At 31.5% G+C, this 20,342-nt stretch overlaps 1 protein-coding gene across 1 annotated transcript in view; it reads right to left on the bottom strand.

Annotated features, from left to right (window-relative positions):
- The window catches only part of LOC106708339, a 40,466-nt gene extending 25,668 nt beyond the window's left edge, over window positions 1-14,798 (bottom strand). The window contains exons 1-2 of the mRNA XM_045682569.1: window positions 14,647-14,798; window positions 1,239-2,289 (exon numbers count right to left, since the gene is read on the bottom strand). Coding sequence (XP_045538525.1) covers window positions 1,239-2,285 — 1,047 coding nt within the window. The 5' untranslated portion in view covers window positions 2,286-2,289; window positions 14,647-14,798. The remainder of the gene's footprint in view (window positions 1-1,238; window positions 2,290-14,646) is intronic.
- Window positions 14,799-20,342: the final 5,544 nt, after the last annotated feature.

The following is a 20,342-nucleotide window of genomic DNA, read 5'->3' as shown; positions in this document are numbered from 1 at the left end:
TTTCGACATATATTAGTTGCATGTCGCACGATAATCACAACTCCGGTCCATTGTTATATCTTCGTAACGTCTATTACAAAACGATGGACATTTCTCGCGATAGCCATCTTTGTATCGATTGTATTGAAACACGTTAAGAAGTAATCTTACTTAATATAAATGCGAAAGTTTACATGGATGTTTATTGACTATATAACTCCGGAACAGCTGAACAAATTTGGATGATATTTGGAACATAAAAGAAGCTGGAGTAGTACATATAAAAAAAAACTTGAGAGGTGTCAAGGGACACCCGGATGGAACGAAGTTCCTTTCGATTAATTAGTGAAGGAACCAATGTTTATTCTATGAATAAAAAACTTAAGTCTTCAAATTACATTTTATTTCTATGAATTTTCGTTTTATATTGTCACGTCGTTGCCATGGTGAAGTAGCGCTCATTCGTCGTTAACATACTTACTATAGCAAAAAGTGTCGTGACAACTTTTCGTAAGAATTTTTTCCGTCTAGCCCCCTTTCACAACGCGCGATAAGGAACTTCGTTCCAAAAAGTACATTAATCTTGTAATAGGATGATAATCAGCAATGAAATAATCAGTTATTTTTTTAATTGCACGTAAACGAAATGGCGCAAATAATTATTATTTTATAAGTGACGAATTAAAGATGGTGCATTTTATAGATGACCTTTTCACGGTTGATTATGACATTTGTAAAGTCGAGACGCGTGACCTTTTATATTGAAATGTATTTATTTGTTTTTTTTATAAGTGTTACACCATAAATGTTTAGGAATACAAGGTCGGTTGACCACACGTGACGCGTAGCTATTGGAAATTTTTATGGGAAAAAAAGACAAGAATTGAATTAAAGTTGCAATACTCAAAAAAAGAATTACATAAATTTAGTTGGTATTGAATTTTTGGGGCGAAAACGTATCAATTTTAAATCTGTATTGTGAACTTTAATATCTATACGAGTAAATAAAATACCATCTAACAATGAAGAGTTAATTCTCACGAGAAATCATTGTTATGAGGAAGTATTTTGTACAACTATAGTTTTTGTTAAAGTGAAGTCAAAATAATTGTTATGGTCGTTCAATTAACACAGACAAAATACTTGAACATTTTACTAAAATCATCAATTCCACATACATGTTATTCTGTTGGCAATTCATTCACACGACAGTTAGTCTTTACTAAAATAAGTTTTTAAGAAATTATATAAATTCTTACCTTGGTTAGTGGTATAACGCTGGTGACACCATTGCTACACTGAGATCGCAGCACGCAGGCGTAGCCCTGGCCGAGGCAGGACTGCTGGAGCCCCTCACCAACCTGACCTTGAAGGTTCACGTTGGAGCCACCCGCGAATATATCATCATTGATTGTCTGCTGCGTCTGATCGAAGTCGAATACGCTTGGTTTCTGTGCACTTTGAATAAGGTTGATGTTTGAACCAGTGCTGGTCGCGAATGGACTAGGAGATGAACCAACGTAACCAGATCCGCTACCAAAAGAAGCGGTGGAACTCGCACCGAAAGCGCCACCAGCCTGAGATGCGAATCCTTTACCGACTGTAAAACCAGATTGTGCCAAGTTGATGTTGCCGTTTAAGAACGGATTATTTACAACGTCAAGTTCTCCTTCCTTAGTCACTTGGAAAGAGGATGACGAAGCATCGTAATTCGATTGTCCACCGGCAAAGCCGCTTGCACCCGGGTTCAAGAAAATATTCTTCGAAAGGTCAACACCACCGGCTCCTGTGGCACCTCCACTAGTGCTGGTATAACTTGAGCTGGTTTTGTAGCTCGCCGAGTTGATGTTTTTGAAGGGAGAGTTGGCGCCCATCCACCAGAGAGGTTCACCAGAGATTTTCCCATTGAGGAGATTGCTACCGAACGTTGATCCGGCTTTGAAATTATTGTCGCCACCGAAAGCGTTTAGGTTGCCGAACTTGTTGGTGACTTGTCCGTCTTGGACCTTAATACCGGCGCAGCCTTTGCTGCTCGAGCAGCCTTCAAAAGACTGTTGGGTGTGGACCTCTCCGCCGGGCAGGGTCTGTAGTGCCGCGATGAGGTCTTTCGGTGACTTAAGGTCTAAGCTGACGGTAGACGAGCATTTCGAGCAGCGTTCTTTTCTGGCTTGAGGCTTAGACTCTTCAGCCTCAACGACGGGCTCTTTGCTTTGTGGCAATTCTTTAACCTCCTCGATATTTTCGGGGTGTGCTAGTGTGGGGAGGATTAGGCAGAGAGCCACCACTGTACTTAGTAGTGGCTTCATTATTCTGAAACAAAAAAAAAACAATACTTTATTTTCTAATTAATTAACAACAGTTATGGATAATTGTTTTGTGAGGAATCACCAAATTCACAACATCTTTAATATTTTCATTACTAAACTATATTTAATGCCTTCTGCCTCTGTGGAGAAGGTAAATTAAAGCTCTCAAAGAAATACGTTTGATAAATTTTACAGATGTTCGTTATACTAACATAGGTTAAAGGTGTACATTAATAACAATTTAAAGCTAACGCAAGAGTCACCAGACCAGAATAACAAAAAAATAGAAGAAAAACACTCTAATATTATGCAAATTTGATCACCAATAGTTCAAGGTTGTAATCGAACGAGCAAAACGTTTTGCACCTGTTTCAAAATCCTTTTACAAATGAATTCTATAATATAAATTAAACATTTGATTTATTATATTTCTTCTGTAGTAATAATTGATGAAATTTCTTAAGTCGTACGATGTTAATATGGATGACATTTAAACATATTGAAAGTATAGAATTAATCTAAATTAGACTTTAATAAATAACGTAATTGCATGTTTTAAATTAATGAAATCTAGAGAATTTTCATTTAAGATTATATTCGCAATTTTTAATTAAAAAATGGCAATTCGTTTAGTAGTTGTTTTATACAAGTTTAAGCAAGACGTGTTTAAGAATATAAAAAAAAAATATCAACGCTCTCGAAACAGGTAAAGATTATTCTCTTGTTGCCATACCGTAATAATTATTTTATTTACATTAAAAATATAAAACAAAATTAACCTTTTTCACGAAATTATATTCAACAAACCAGATATCAAATCAACATTGACCCATTGACACTGGTATATTAGAAAAAAAAACAAAATTGAGTGACTAATGTGATAATAATTTATGAATCTATTTGATTAAAAGTTTTATAAAATAAGTGGCAAAGAATAAATTAATCTATTCACTTGAATTCTAATAAAATTTTATATACGTTAATAAATAAAAAGTATAATAATATAAAAAGTATTAAGTAAGTTAATTATTGCTTTTTACGGAAATTATTCGTGAATAACATTGTATCAATATTTTTACAACTTTAAAGAGATATTTAAATAGGAAATTGTTTTTCAAATCACATTAATAAAAGCTAAGTATACCTTAAAATATTTCTTTCAATACAGCACTAGAACGGAGGTTAACTTAATAAATAACTAGATGACTCCGTCTCCGTGGAACTAAAAAAAAAACTTAATACGTAACCTATGTGTTCTTCCAGACTATGTTCTACATATGTGCCAAATTTCATCTAGATCAGTTGAGCCGTTACAAGATACCTTCAAACAAACATCCATCCATCTAAACATTCGCATTTATAATATTAGTGTGATATATTTTAACATAATAGGTAAATTAATTTCAGAATATTTGGTTGGTCGTGTGGTTTTACCAGTTTCTAATTTTATTTTCAAACACAAACTTATTTTAAAGCGATACATTTTAAGGTCGTTTTTATTTTGTTATCAATTAATAAAAAATGAAATCGTTTTATAATCAAAAACTTTTTAATAGAATGAATTTAATTATATCCTTTCATAGTCGCAGTTTTAGTATTAAAAGTTTGAATAATAAAATTAAATTAATGAATAAATGTAAATATTACAAAAATATTTGTTTTTCATAGAAAATATAGCATTTAATTAATAATATTACAATTAAAATAATAATTTATTTAATAATATTTATAATTTATTTATAATATTTTATCACGTAATTGAAATCGGACTCACTTCCCCTTGACCTGAAATTTGGTACTCATTTTTAGTTTTGATGACAATTACAATATTTTGGGAATAAACCCTTTTCTATTTTTATTATTTTTTTTAAATTAACTTAAGTAATAATGTTAGTAAATATTTAATTTAAAATTAACTAAACGTCCAACTGGTTCAATTAAAATCCGTGTGTTTCCGTACTGCTGCTTAAAAGAAATTTTTTTTTTAAAGTTTCATTAATTTCTATGGGTTCTGTAATTTTTGAGTTTATGAGTTTCAAGAATACTCCTCTTTATAAGTGTAGAATACATTCAAAGTTTTGCAATTTTTACTTCGACTGTACTCAACAATCCTATCACATAAGAGATATGCGAATAGAGGAAAGTGAAGCGTTAATAAAATATTTTTGAGATTTTTTTTCATAAAGTACACAACCTCTGTCGGTATTCTTAGCAGCCAACTATTTTTTATTCTAACTTGTAACAATTTATTCTTTTTTTATTATTATATCTTATGGCATTGACATTTTCGTTAGATCGAAATTAATTTCATCAAGCAATTACTTAGTCATCGAACAAACCTTTTTTGTTAAAGGTCGTTTAAAAAATAATAGTTTAAAAAATAAATACATTTATCGATAATTACTCCTTCACAACACTAGCCTTGTATAGCCTAACGTTATATCTATTCGTTGTTCAATTTTTGCTGGGTTTCGATTTACATCGAAAGAAAATAAGCTTACTAAGAAATGAGATGGAAAATCATATTTATATTGGAAAACAATGCCCTTGTAAAACAATAAACAAGTATTGCATTGTACAAATATTAAATTCTAACAACATTCTAAGTCGCAATGCACTTCTTACCTTTCAGCCTAAACACCTAGGTATTTCTAGGTTCTTACGTAAACACTAAGACAAACAAACCAATGTCAAAGTAGCAAAGAGTCGAGAGCTCATAAGACCCTCTTATAAACAGCTATTTGCAGAGTGTACTCGCACAATTTTTAAGTATACATAGAAATATGTATTTTAAATGTATCCTTGGTTTCTGAGATCAAAAACCCTTTATAAAACATAATGTTGTCTCTGTTATATACAAAGATAATGACAGGGATGACGATATGTTTTAGATAAGGAGTTGGGTCTCAAAAACTAACCATTAGTTATCTAATTACGACTGGTAATTTTTTACTCTAATATATTTAAAGTCACGCTGTAAATGTTGGGTGCTTTTAATTTTATAAAAAACATAACCTAAGGGATAAAATAATAATGCTAACTTCATCCCTATTCTGAAATAATGGATCATACAATATAGGCCTTTAAGTGGAATGCCACCAACACTATATTTGTACCATTTCATCATTTTAAAAACTAGGGATGTCTATAATTATCGATGTTTTTATGCCCAGGGTATTATCGAAAAGACTGACATAATTTTTATGTTTTACGAAAACTAATTGTTACTAAAAAAAATTAACAATAATGGATAGCTAAATCACGATTACGCATTTGAATACTTGATTCGTGCGAACCATTAAATAAATTCGAGTGAGAAACAAACAGTTGAATGTAAACGTTTGGCGCCCACTCGTGCCTATCGCTTTATGTCATCGCTTTCGTTACACAACCTTGCTGAGCCCACGCCTTAACTCGACTCGTTCTGATGTTATTTAAACGCTTTAATATGGGGTTATTAGCAGACAATCTCGTATGCGTGATATGAACTTAGTAACAAGTATTTTGAGGTTGGTTTGAGAACATCTAGTGTAAATATTATCGAAATATAATATGAAGTTTAGCTAAGATAGAGAAGTGACCACCAGTTAAAAGGTTGCAGACGCGTTCTCTTTATTTCCCTGTTTATGTAACTTATTGCGCTACTGCTGAAGTTTATTCGGAGAAAAAAATCAAACAAAGGAAACTTTTTCAATCATTTCTTCGACGCTAAATAAATTAAGATGAAATATCAATTATAAAGCAAATATGTAGTGTTTAAAATCTGAAATATAATAATCTACAAGTTCTGCATGACTTTGTGGTTAATTTGAATTAAATAATAGTTTAGACAATGTGGGCTGTTAAAATAATAAATGTCAAAATGGCGCTTGCCGCCTACAAGTTGGCGCCAAAATGTGACAGGTTAGTTATGAATCATAACCTCATCTTAATTTAATTTTAAACAAATATTTTGGACTAGCTTTTACCTGCGACTCCGGTCTACTAATAAAAAAAACTCAATTAGTAGCCTATATGTTCGTTCAGACTACATTCTACTTCAATGCCGAATTTTAGATCCATTGAGCCGTTCTGGAGATACCTTCTAACATCCATCCATCAAATAATTCGCATTTATAATAGTAGTAAGATGAATTGAAGTCGAAGAAAGAAACTGTTTCTATAATTATAGTTCTGCATTTTATTACATTTGTGCTAGCATTTAAATTAATAATATTTTTCTTTGAACAAGATCCAGCTATAGCAAGCCTTAGACGCTATTAAAACTCGAAACCATTTGTGGGCGGGAACCTCTTTAATATGACATCCTTATCAGTCATCAATTACGTCACGTGACATATGTCATGTTAAACACATGTCAAAGTCATTATTGTGCAGTTATCAATGTCAATGCTACAGGTTCTAATCTGAGTTAGTCACATTTATTAATCTATATTTAGACACTAGCTTTTAAATGATATTATTGCGGTTTGCAGTTGTATAACAACCGCATCCTTTTGCGGTCACAAATTTGATGCTAAGGTTATATTAAATTGTCTTTCGATTTTCTTTACTATATTATATTACGGTTGGATTATTCAACATATCAAATTTCACTTTATTTTATGTCATAATTTTATTTTATAATCTTTGTTAAATAAAAAAAAAACAAAATAAGTCAACATGACAAATTAAAACACGATCAAAGGGAGTATTTTAAAATATGTAGATTATTAAAAAAAAACTTAAATAGATGTAATGTTTGCGCAAATAATAAAAGGATTTATTATCCAAGTGGCTGAATGTCTAAATACCATTGCCTCAGACGTACTTTATTTAGAGAAAACTAGCTTTTACCCGCGACTCCGTCCGCGCGGAATAAAAAATAGAAAACGGGGTAAAAATTATCCTATGTCCGTTTCCTGGTTCTAAGCTATCTGCCCACAAATTTTCAGTCAAATAGATTCAGCCGTTCTTGAGTTATAAATAGTGTAACTAACAAGCTTTCTTTTATATATATATAGACTAGCTTTTTCCCGCGACTCCGTCCGCGCAGAATAAAAAAAAAAGAAAACGGGGTAAAAATTATCCTATGTCCTATTCCTGGTTCTAAGCTACCTGCCCACCAATTTTCAGTCAAATCGATTCAGCCGTTCTTGAGTTATTATGTAACTAACACAACTTTCTTTTATATATATAGATTGTATAGTATGAGGTAACCTGAAATCACTAATATAGCGTAGTGACCGCTGGACTGTTCATATATAAGTTTTAAATTAAATATTAAGATTGCAGTTGCGTCGCTTACCTTTAATAGACTTGTAATATTGGAATGTAAAGTAAGTCATCTTCATTGACCCCAAAAGTTCAAATACGTTACAGTTGCCACTTAGAAGGACCACAACTTTCAAATGTCGTAAATACGGGGCAATTTCGTAAAGTTTATGGTAATATATAACCTGTCAACAGTTTCGACCCCCGGGTCGATGACGGTCGTTAGTCAAACATCTCAGTCTGACGCAAGTGCTTTTCGATCAATTTTACTTAATTCTAGTTAATACAAGATATTTCGCGTTCATCCGATTTTTATAAATTGACTTTGAAAGATCTGTCATAATGTTATGTACTGAATTGGAATTTATTGAAGTTTTAAATCTTGTTTCCACTAGCCTTAGGTTTCTACATACAAAATATTTTTGCAGAAATATAACCTCTCATTCTCTTTTCAAAAAATATGTCTTTGTAGTTATAGCGATGGAAACATGCAATAAATAAAATAAATTTAAGATTTTTTGATGTCTCGGAATGTGTTTGAAACCTATTTTTTTATATAATCATACGGGAGAAAGTTATTGAACTTTCAGATTCAACAATATCTTCACAGACCACCCATATTGTGAACAACATGATTTTCAGTTACGGCAATATGATTAAAGTAAAAAATAAATAACAGAAATACGTCAATTTATATTTTTTACAACAGATTTTATTGTTAATTATACACGATTTTGTTATTTACGACTATGTTGAATATCCTTTTTAGGGATTTGCTTATTTACATAAATAACACATAACAACATATATACGGATTATCGTTGAAAAATGTTTTTTTTTTTAATTAAAGAGCGTTTATAATTGTGTTAGCTTCTGCCATAAATCAATTAGGAGTATTTAATAGTTTTTCTTGTTTCAATTCAAAGAATAAATACTTTTCCCATAAACAAATAGTATTTTTTTTAATAAATACACGATAAATAATTCTGGTAGAAAATCTTTTCTAACATAATGTGATAAGGTCTTGTATGTATATACTGGAAAGATAATTTGGTAAAATTAAATTACTTTCAAAATAAATTCGCTATAATCATACTACTTTAATAAAAGCAATAGATTAGATGGATGGATGAATGTTTATTACAAGGTATCTCCAAAACGGCTCAACGGATCTTGATGAAATTTAGCATAGATATAGAGCACATAGGCTATTAATTTTTTTTTTTAAATTTTATTTGATAATTAAATATTTTAGGTCATATAAAGATTATAAAGTGACCATAGAATTTCACTGGTTCGACACACACACATCTATATATATAAAAGAAAGTCGTGTTAGTTACACCATTTATAACTCAAGAACGGCTGAATCGATTTGACTGAAAATTGGTGGGCAGGTAGCTTAGAACCAGGAAACGGACATAGGATAATTTTTACCCCGTTTTCTTATTTTTTTTTCCGCGCGGACGGAGTCGCGGGAAAAAGCTAGTTAATACATAAAAGTCTCTACTTTGTCTAAGTGAATGTACACAAGTGTCACAACAGAGGAATTCTACGGTAATATTTTTTTCATCGATATAAACTTGTATGAACGCACGTCACTACAAATCCGGTTACTGTGTCCTTTCGTAATGTTTTGAAAGTTCACACTTTTATGTTCTTTTAGCATCTGCCAATTTGTTCGCTTCCAAACGTTTGAATTAAGGATTTTAGGACATACGCATATGTTATATAACATGGGAGAGAATGAATAACTTTTAACACTAAATTCAATAAAAAGAGAGTTTGTTTTTTAAATGATAGGTGTGACATGTTGAGAAAGATTGCGTGATTCAGAATTGTGAATTAACTTTTAAAAGTAGAAAAAAAAATAGTACTATAGATTTTTAATTGATAAATAAAAACATAATATAATATGACCATCCTCATATCTCTTCTCATAAGTAAAGATTTTAAAAGCGTTCTGTGTAGACGTTAAATCAGCTCTGAACCGGATCAAAAGTTCCGTTGAGCTGCAACTCATCAACTAAATTGCCAGCTCACGGCTAATCGCGAAGCACTACTTGAAGTGAACAAAATGAAATGAACAAACCAATTACTCTGCAAATGACTATATTATAATAAATAACAAATAATTAAGAAACAGAAAGAACAAGGGTAATCGACAGCCAAACGTCAAGAAGACAAAAATATAATGTGATTGTCAATAAAAGAAAACTACATCGGCTATCAAAAAAGCAAAGAGGTCCGCAACACTACTAATATTAACTATTTAAGCTGATAAGTTAAAAGATAGATAGAAAGGTAAGACACAAATTGAGTTGAGCTCAACGAGCGAACCGGTTCCCTGATCTGCTGCACACATATGAAACGTGAGCTGATTTGCATGTCATCAATTTTAGCTGACTTACCCATAACTAATTCAACGTCGCTTGGAGAAAAGGATTAAGGATTCTAACTTTGAAAATTGTACATGTAATTGTCAACGCAATATCAAGGGATATCTTACACGTATACATCTGTGAATTTAAAAAAAAAACTGGAGCAAGGCCGTGAAACATACCTATTATTTGGCTACCCTAAAAGTCACGTGACCTCGGTTGTTAATGTTTACGTCTGATAATGGTCTATTTTAATTAGGAATAACTGTCACAATAGCGCAGTTAAGACAGAACAATCAAATTGTGGGAGTCATTACTGGTTGGAAGTTAATTTTACATCTGCATATAATTTTGAATATTTAGTAATATGTATAAAAGCACACAGTAATGCATATCCCTTAGTTTACAGTAAACGGAGATTTAATTGATCCGTTTGTTTTACATTCATGAACGAACGAATTCATTAAAATGTATTTGTAATTTGAAAGCTTGCAATTTTAAAATGAACTGTAGATTTTCACTTTTATCAAGATTTGTCATAAAATAGACATAACCAGTTTTAAAACAAATGTTTCGGCAGTGGGATTTCACGGATGTACAAATTTAACTAAATAGTCGATCGTCATATCGTCATTGTTCTAAAAATAACACAAAATGTATGTAGTTAATGTTATAAAAGTGAATAAATTTTATTACATCGTAAAATCTTTGCTTGTATATTGTTTATAGAATCAATTGAATTGCGTTTTACAGACAAGACAAACATATATCTGGTTCCACTGTTGAAACTCATTACAAATATATAACCATCCTTGTTATATTCTTTAACAAAGACAAAGATAACAATGTTTTGTGCAGAAGTCTCGTCAGTGGAAATGATTGAATCATGGTACTGTGTAAATTCCAGTGCATACTAAATGCGTATTTTATTGCATTGTATGCTAAGTTAATATACGTTTTTGGTAGCTCGTACCAAAGTCACATCCCACAAAGTGTTTATATCAATTGGTTTGAAATCGAAGTAATTATTTAAATTATCTACTGGGTTTTCTACAAGTTTATAAAGTATTTAATTGCGTTATTTTTATTATTTATGAAAAAAAATGGACTTACATAGTTATTTGTTTTAAATCATGTTTCGGTCTGGCTGGCTTTTATGTAATAAACGAAATTAAATATAATTATAATATGAACTAATACATGTACTAATTTATTATTATCATTATTCTGATAAAGTGACCAAGAATAATAATTATTTGTGAATAACCTAAATAAAAAAAAACACACGTAATCTAATGATAACTAACACTTATAAAAACATCTAAGTTGCTAAGTAGCGAATAAGTATTGCATAATTTAACAGCTGTACAATATGCAGCCTTCTAGAAAGTAATTATCAAGTTATCATAACCGGATATTGACGCGATTAGAACCTTTATAAGGAGGTAACTGAGTCAACGACAACAGATACTTTGCATAGGTTCACCTACGTAAGAATTCATGCTATTAATTCCTATAAGTGAATTCTTTTCTAGAACGATCAGTCATTATAGGTTATTGCTTAGTTATTATTTGATCGATTCAAACCAAATATGGATAATATTGATCCATATGAAGGGTCAGTGTATGTACTCTCCCATACATTTATCAGCTGTCATATCTGAATTGAATACCTTCTTACGCATACATCTAATATTATATATAAAATTCTCGTGTCACGGGGTTCGAACTTGAACTCCTCCGAAACGGCTTGACCGATTCTCATGAAATTTTGTGAGCATATTCAGTAGGTCTGAGAATCGGCCAACATCTATTTTTATAACCCCCCCCCCTCCATTTTTTTTTTATTTAACTGCGCGTGGACTTAGTCGCGGGCGACAGCTTGTCTCTTTTATAAAACAGAGATAACGCTATGTTTGTTACTATACAGATGTGCAATGGAAGCTTACGGTTACACGGTACTATGTTGGTCATTGTTCGACAAGTTTTCGACCATCTGTCACGTTGGTCATTTGCATATCCTCAGTGGACGGAGACGTCCGGGTGACGTCACGTGTATTGATGTTGTAATGGTCGGTTGGAATTTATGTTGAATAACCTGGTAGTTTACGATCATGTTATACAATGGCACGGATACTGAAAACTGGGATTGTAAGCTAGAACCTAAATTGAAATATTAAAACTGAAATTTTGCGATGATTACGTCGAAGTAAAACATCGTGACTCCACAAATCTGAGTGGAAATTCAAAGGTATATGTAAGATTAACCAATCCGTATTGGGCTCGTGTACTAAGGTCAAAATACTTTAGGTTAGACTCCATTCTCCACATTTATGAGCTGTTCCTGACCGTTTAATTAAAGAAAGGAAAGAATTGAGGAGAAATTGAACTGGGATTTTTAACATTTGTTAAAAAATTGAAATAATGTAGTGAAAAAAAAAAGAAGCTCCTTGTGGAATATAAAAGATTTTGCATTGTAAAAGGTATCTTCGATTATATCTTATCTAAATATTTAAAAGAAAGTCGTGTTAGTTACACTATTTATAACTCAAGATCGGTCGAACTGATTTAGCTGAAAATTGATGGGGAGGTAGCTTAGAACTAGGAGACGGACATAGGAACTTTTTTATCTTGTGTGCATTTTTTTTATTCCGTGCGGACGGAGTCGCGGGTAAAAGCTAGTGTTCTTTAAAAAGTAAAAGCTTTAATACATTATCAAGGTTATGAAACTTTTTGTAATTGTAGTCTAAATATCTAAATCAGACATTTGCTTGATTTTTAATATTTTTTTTTTCAAAATTTTAGTTTTTGTCGTAATCAATTTTTGTAAGTTTTCAGTAAAAACAACTCATGTAATTTATTTAAATATAGTGTTGTTAATAATGAAAAGAAAGGAAGTTCAATACTAGTTCAAAATTGTTTATAGAAACTGGACGATTACTTTTTTCTATAAACACTACCAATTGTAGTTTTGTAGTTTATTTGGAAAATAAAACTAGTAATTAACGTAAACAATCTAGGTTGTGGATTAATGACTTTTTTACGGTAAATAACGTTGATCATAACTTAACATATAATGTTGTTTATTGCACAATATATCTGCATAATATAGGATAGTATAAATAAATGGTATTAAACGATAGTTTATTGTCGGGAAGTTTATAATTATCAAGCGTTTTCATTCAACTTTATACAATAATAGCCTTTTTATATTTTATAACATACTAGCTTTTACCCGCGACTGCGTCCGCGCGGAATAAAAAATTGAAAACGGGGTAAAAATTATCCTATGTCCTGGTCCTAAGCTACCTGCCCACCAATTTTCAGTCAAATCGATTCAGCCGTTCTTGAGTTATAAAAAGTGTAACTAACACGACTTTCTTTTATATATATAGATATAGACATAGATAATAAAGATGTGAAGTATTAAAAATTGCATTTATTATATGTAATTTTCAGCTATAAATTAAAAAAACGTTTATATTTAACCTCTGATATACCTTTGGAATGTCTATCGTCAATACATAAGTCAAACGTTGCAATAAAAACCTTGGTTATTTTGTAATACAACTATTTGTTTATTTATATTTTATCAACATTTTTAAAGTAAATAATTGACCTTTCACGTAGTAAAGATTTACACCTAAGCACATATGTGTTACACAATGACCTTCCGAAGATGACTACACGAAAATACCGAATAAAATGGTTAATCAAATCATAGCTTGAATTTCAATATTTTTTTTTAATTATCTCTAATATTTACTGAGATATTTCACACTGATGGATGGAGTTAAATGATCAAACCACTTTTTTTAATTTAAAAATAACAATATATTGTAATGCAAAGATGAATTAGTAATTTAAAATATTTTAAATTGTAGAGTCAATTTAAAAATATGTAACGAAGGTTCGGTGGTAGGTATTAAGACCCCTTTCCACTCTGCTGTCACTGTTAAGCTGGAAGTTAAGTAGGATTTAAGTTATTACAATGACAGATGATGATAATTAACGTCAATCAATGTTGAAAATGACTTATTGATTGTAGCTACGATTGACAATGGATTGCATAATGTAATGATTATTCAAAAGTTTGACACAAGATGGCAATTTATAAATTACGTTAAAGAAAATATTATTTATGATGGTCAATAGGTGGCACTAATGATACAATAAAATCTAGTCCTAAGAGATTTAAAAAATCAATATTAACTTAATTATTGCAGTAGCTTCTTATTAATAAATAATGTTCTAAAAATTATTTATTACATAAATTAAATGTTATTTATATATTATATATTTGTTATTAATATATATATATATATTATAAATAGGAATTTATTGCAACGAAATAACGTATTGTTAACAAGTGAAACGTTGTTATAATTTTGGCTCCAACTACGAGTTTTTTTCAAACTAAAGACATCAACGAACACCCAAAACTTTATCGCAACTAAGTTATTAGTTCTTTTTGTTTGATACATAATCCTTTGGATTAAAATATGTAATTTTTTCAAATTTATTATGTTTCTAAATATAAACTTTGAAAATAAATTATACCGATTTATCAAAATACAATTATAATTAAATAATAACTTAACTATTTACAAAGTAGACATTTAAAAAAATATTAAAAACGATTGATAAATAATTTCCAATAATAAAACATTTAATTTTAAATTGCCACATAACAACACTATAAAAAATAAAATAAAAAATAAACTCACAATTAAATCGTAAAAAAAACTGTCTCCGTAACCTCCGACCACTCCACAATGTAAAGCACAACACACTGAAACCGTCTCTGAATTGGTGTCAATATTTAAAACATCGGATGACACAACGTCTCTCCGGTCAGTAACAAGTCACTTTGTTACCGCCGGTCTTCTCGCACGCTTTTATACAAAGGTTTATGAAACGCACAGACTGACCTTTTGCGGTGACGTCTTTATCTCACACTATGCACTTCGAGATAATGGCGCGAATTTCACTTGATAACAATTATGTTGCTTAGACTAACAATTGAACCGATTCGATATATTTTACAAACAAAATTAGGATAGCAACTATAGCAATGGACCAATTTTATTGTCACCTTAATATAATTAGACTGAATTCTAGCAAACTTTAGTTTACTTAATTTACTTATATTTTCTGTATTTTTATTTGTATTAAATTTTGATTAACTACAGTCAAATAGTGAAAAGGAATCTGTAACCATTTTGTTTTTTTTATATTGTAAAGTGGCAAATGATCAAACGGTCACATGGATTCGCCGAAATAGCTAAGCGACCGCTGCCCATTAACATCTGCAATTGACGGAGGATGGGACGCACAGAAAGAGGATGTTTCCCTTCATATGCGTCGCTTCCTCCTGTTTTTTTCTTTTGTTTCAAAGCTAGTATCTTAACACACAAGATTACGTGATAATTGTTATTTTTAAAATCATATACATATATAAAATTAACGTGTCACAATGTTCGTTCCCGTACTCCTCCGAAACGGCTTGACCGATTCTCATGATATTTTGTGAGCATATTCAGTAGGTCTGAGAATCGGTCAACATCTATTTTTCATACCGCTATTAAGTTTTTTTAACTGCGCGCGGACGGAGTCGCGGGCGACAGCTAGTTATCTTATAAAGATTTCCATTTCAAGTGTTAACAAACATGCCTTTAACATAGTATTAAGTGATGTTAACTCGGTCATAGAATTTCTAACATTTTTATTACACTTATGTCTCACAAAATGTGTTGGAAATGCGTTAGAACTTTTAAATGACTCATCAGATTTTGCCTTTAATGAAACAATTGTATCCGTAATCCGGTTCGTAATGAAATTACAATGTAGATTGTAATTCAAACATAAGGTTGCCGAAATATGCTCAGTATTCTTAAGTACTTATTAATTTAGAATACCATATGGTGAAGGCTATGACTAGGGAAAAATATTTAATAATAATATTTGACTTTTTATGTAATCGCATTTTAATATCGTAATTAAAGGCAAAGATGTCCGTTTGAAAAAACGGAATGAACAAAATTCTATCAAAATTATAAAAGGTACTATCTGTATTATTTTTATTAATGACCTTCAATTTTAAATATACTCAACTCAGTCTTTTTCACAAACTATTTACTATAGTAAAATACATAATATAATCTATATCTATCTTCTATATATATAAAAGAAAGTCGTGTTAGTTGCACTATTTATAACTGAAGGTCGGTCGAACTGATTTAGCTGAAAATTCATGGGTATGTAGTTGAGAACTAGGAGACGGAAATAGGAACTTTTTTATGTTGTTTGCATTTTTTTTATTCCGCGCGGACGAAGTCGCGGGTAAAAGCTAGTTTTAAATAAAAAAGAGTTACAAAATAATTCCCCAAGTGGTAGTTATTTTAATTAAGTTATTTTAATTTAGTTATATTTGTTAAACTATTCGCAGGTGGCGATTATGTTTTTGGGTTCATGTAATTCATATTAAAATTACATTAAAAAACAAAACTTGTTTTTTTAAAACTCAAAAATATATGTATATTTTTTTAATAAAACTAGTTATAAAATTTAAATGAATCCGCGTACTTTATGACGTCAATTTCTTCGTTTCTTATTAAATAAATATAAATTATTAAAATGTTTTTTAATAACATCGATTTGTTATTGATAGCTATGACATTATATCTCAAAACTTAATTGGATTTGTCATATCGTGAATTAATTTGTTATTTAAACTCCTTTGTACACAAGGAAACGTAAATCTTTGAAATCAATGTACCTAGTAACTTAGCGTCGCAAGTATCGCATTTCGCGCGCTCCGTATGCTTGTTGTTGAATCGTGGACGAGAGTCGTCTATTCTCACAACGATTTTAACAGATTTCAAGCGACTGGTTTTGGCGACTAAAGAAATGTCGCCAACGCATGCCTTTATATCAATCTCTATAACATTGCGTAAGTCTCAGCGACTAAAATCGCTGGGTATCGAAGATTTACGTTATTTGTGCGAAGAGCCTTAGCGTTGTTTATAACGGTTCAACTACACTTGAATTAATACATATTGTTGTCTCTATTTTGAAAGAGAATAAACTGGATGGCAACATTTCTCAATACGAAAATAACTACAGTGGAGTACTACGGTTATGTTGTTAATATTGCGAAAATCTATTTTAAAGATAGCAGTAACTCAACTTATCTGCTCCAATAGCTTCAAATATGTTCTGGCTGAAAATCTATACATATATATAAAAGAAAGTCGTGTTAGTTACACTATTTATAACTCAAGAACGGCTGAATCGATTTGACTGAAAATTGGTGGGCAGGTAGCTTAGAACCAGGAAACGGACATAGGATAATTTTTACCCCGTTTTCTATTTTTTATTCCGCGCGGACGGAGTCGCGGGTAAAAGCTAGTTTACAATAAACGGTAGATTTTTGAGATAAAAGTTTATTAGGTGTTGACTAGCAAATTTGTTTTCTTTTCATCATTACAAACAAGGAAAAAGAAATCAAAAGTTAAAAGCAATTTGCATCTTTATTACTTTTAATTTATCATTAATTTCATTGTAATAGTATTTAATGGGATATCACCCTTAATTGTAATTTTTGTAAACTTCAATAAAAAATAAACATGCGTACTTTTAAATGATTCACAAATACTTTGGGTTTTTTAATCTGGACACCTTCGAATCCGGAATCGACGGTCGTAAATAGTAACTCTCATCGTTTTATGTACCCGTGGTCCTTGGATGAGGTATTAAGGATTTCCTCTGCTAGTTCGTATATTTATAGACGAAATGACCCTTCTTGACCGGCGCAATTTATTCTCACTGCACCGGAAGATGAGTCGGGATGTGCAATATAATTTTATACCTCTTAAGTTTATTAAGTTTTCAGAAATTAAAAGTAATAAATAGTTCCCACCCTTTTCTTATTAAGAAAGGATGGGAAGGGGTAGTGGATTTAGCGGAGGAGGGAATGCATAGGAATAGGATATATCCTTTTTCTGTGCGTCCCCTCCTCTTTCGATAAAAGGTAGATAACGCATCTGTAATTGCGGATGTCTATGGGCAGCGATGGCTTTGCTTTTTAGGTGTATTCAGGTGACCGTTTGCTCGTTTGCCACCTTATGATATAAAAAAAAAACTTGAGAGGTGTCAAGGGACACCTGGATGGAACGAAGTTCCTTTCGATTAATTAGTGAAGGAACCAATGTTTATTCTATGAATAAAAAACTTAAGTCTTCACAAGAAGTACATTTTATTCTATGAATTTTCGTCATATATTGTCACGTCGTTGCCATGGTGAAGTAGCGCTCATTCGTCGTTAACATACTTACTATAGCAAAAAGTGTCGTGACAACTTTTCGTAAGAATTTTTTCCGTCTAGCCCCCTTTCACAACGCGCGATAAGGAATTTCGTTCCAAAAATTTCGTTAGCCGTATAACGACCGAGTTATCCACTAATTAAACCGCACCTTTATCCTTACATATCGGTGACGTATCTTTGTTACAATTTATATATATAAAAGAAAGTCGTGTTAGTTACACTATTTATAACTCAAGAACGGCTGAATCGATTTGACTGAAAATTGGTGGGCAGGTAGCTTAGAACCAGGAAACGGACATAGGATAATTTTTACCCCGTTTTCTATTTTTTATTCCGCGCGGACGGAGTCGCGGGTAAAAGCTAGTCATAACATAAATAAATATGTGATTAGTTGTGAATGCACTTTATTAGATATGCTCCGGATATCAGTCATATGTTTGTAATTGACGACCATAAATTGTTAAATTGTAATATTTATTTATTACTAGCTGTCGCCCGCGACTCCGTCCGCCCGGAATAAAAAAAAATAGAAAACGGGGTAAAAATTATCCTATGTCCGTTTCCTGGTTCTAAGCTACCTGCCCGCCAATTTTCAGTCAAATCGATTCAGCCGTTCTTGAGTTATAAATAGTGTAACTAACACGACTTTCTTTTATATATATAGATAACTAGCTTTTACCCGCGACTCCGTCCGCGCGGAATAAAAAATAGAAAACGGGGTAAAAATTATCCTATGTCCGTTTCCTGGTTCTAAGCTACCTGCCCACCAAATTTCAGTCAAATCGATTCAGCCGTTCTTGAGTTATAAATAGTGTAACTAACACGACTTTCTTTTATATATATAGATTGACAATCGACCAGGAAGTTATTGATCAGATAAATGCCTAGCATATCTAAACCTTACAAATATGATTGGATTATATTCAACATGTTATGTACTGACATTCTCGGGGTACACCTATCTCGCCTTTAGTATATCTTACTATGTCTAAAGCAGTTGTTATTAAAATCAATGAGTAATACATCCTCTTCGTCGCAAGGTCTGATGACAACAAGAACCTACTTTTATGTAATTGTCAACAGACATATGGCTAAAATTGTTACACTAGTCGCCTCTAAGGAAAAACCCCGCATCTTTTGAATCCAACATAAATATGATTTGTGACTAAGGCTTATTGTTTATCTAATCTTGTGTTTATTTCATAGTTAAATTGAACATTAAAAACGGATGTTGATACATCTTCGGAATTCGAAAAAAATATGACATGGCATATTTTTCGTGTTGATGACAATCTTGTATGTTCCATTTATCGAGGTTCTGTCTGATATTTAGGCTACATAAGTATAGAATACTAGCTTTTACCCGCGACTCCGTCCGCGCGGAATAAAAAATAGAAAACGGGGTAAAAATTATCCTATGTCCGTTTCCTGGTTCTAAGCTTCCTCCCCATCAATTTTCAGCTAAATCAGTTCGACTGATCTTGAGTTATAAATAGTGTAACTAACACGACTTTCTTTTATATATATAGATATATAGATAACAAAGCATGAAGTTACAGTCTTATTTTGTGACATTTACAGAGGAGGTTATTCTATTTAGTTTGTTTTTTTTTTCAGACTGTTCTTATTTGTTTCTAAGTACCTAATGTTTTGCAAGAAACTAAAACAGTTCTTTATATACTATATAACTTATAAACTTTTTATGTATAATAATTTTATATGACATGGATAGTTCCTTCCTTAGTTATTCTCTCTAATTATTTTTCTCAGAATTGCCTTCGTTGTGTTACCAAGTTAGTATACTGTATGTACTAGTATTAATGATTGTTGTAGTTGAGCTATGTGGTCCGCCCACATCGATAAAGGTCCGGGTTCGAAGGCGCCTAGCGATGATGGGTTATTTCGAAGTTAAGGTTCAACTACACTGGCATATTATGTATATCCTTCGGAAATTTTTATTAGCATTTGTCTTTAATTCTACGAATGAATATTTTTGAAAAATGTACCGTCTGAATTTTGATCCATACATTTTGATGTTAACGATGGATTTACTTTTTAACCGATTTCGTATGTGGCATCAAAATTGGTCATATTAAA

Source organism: Papilio machaon, chromosome 19, assembly GCF_912999745.1.
Source record: "Papilio machaon chromosome 19, ilPapMach1.1, whole genome shotgun sequence".
Classification (NCBI taxonomy): Eukaryota; Metazoa; Arthropoda; class Insecta; order Lepidoptera; family Papilionidae; genus Papilio; species Papilio machaon.
This window is presented reverse-complemented; position numbering and strand designations above follow the sequence as displayed.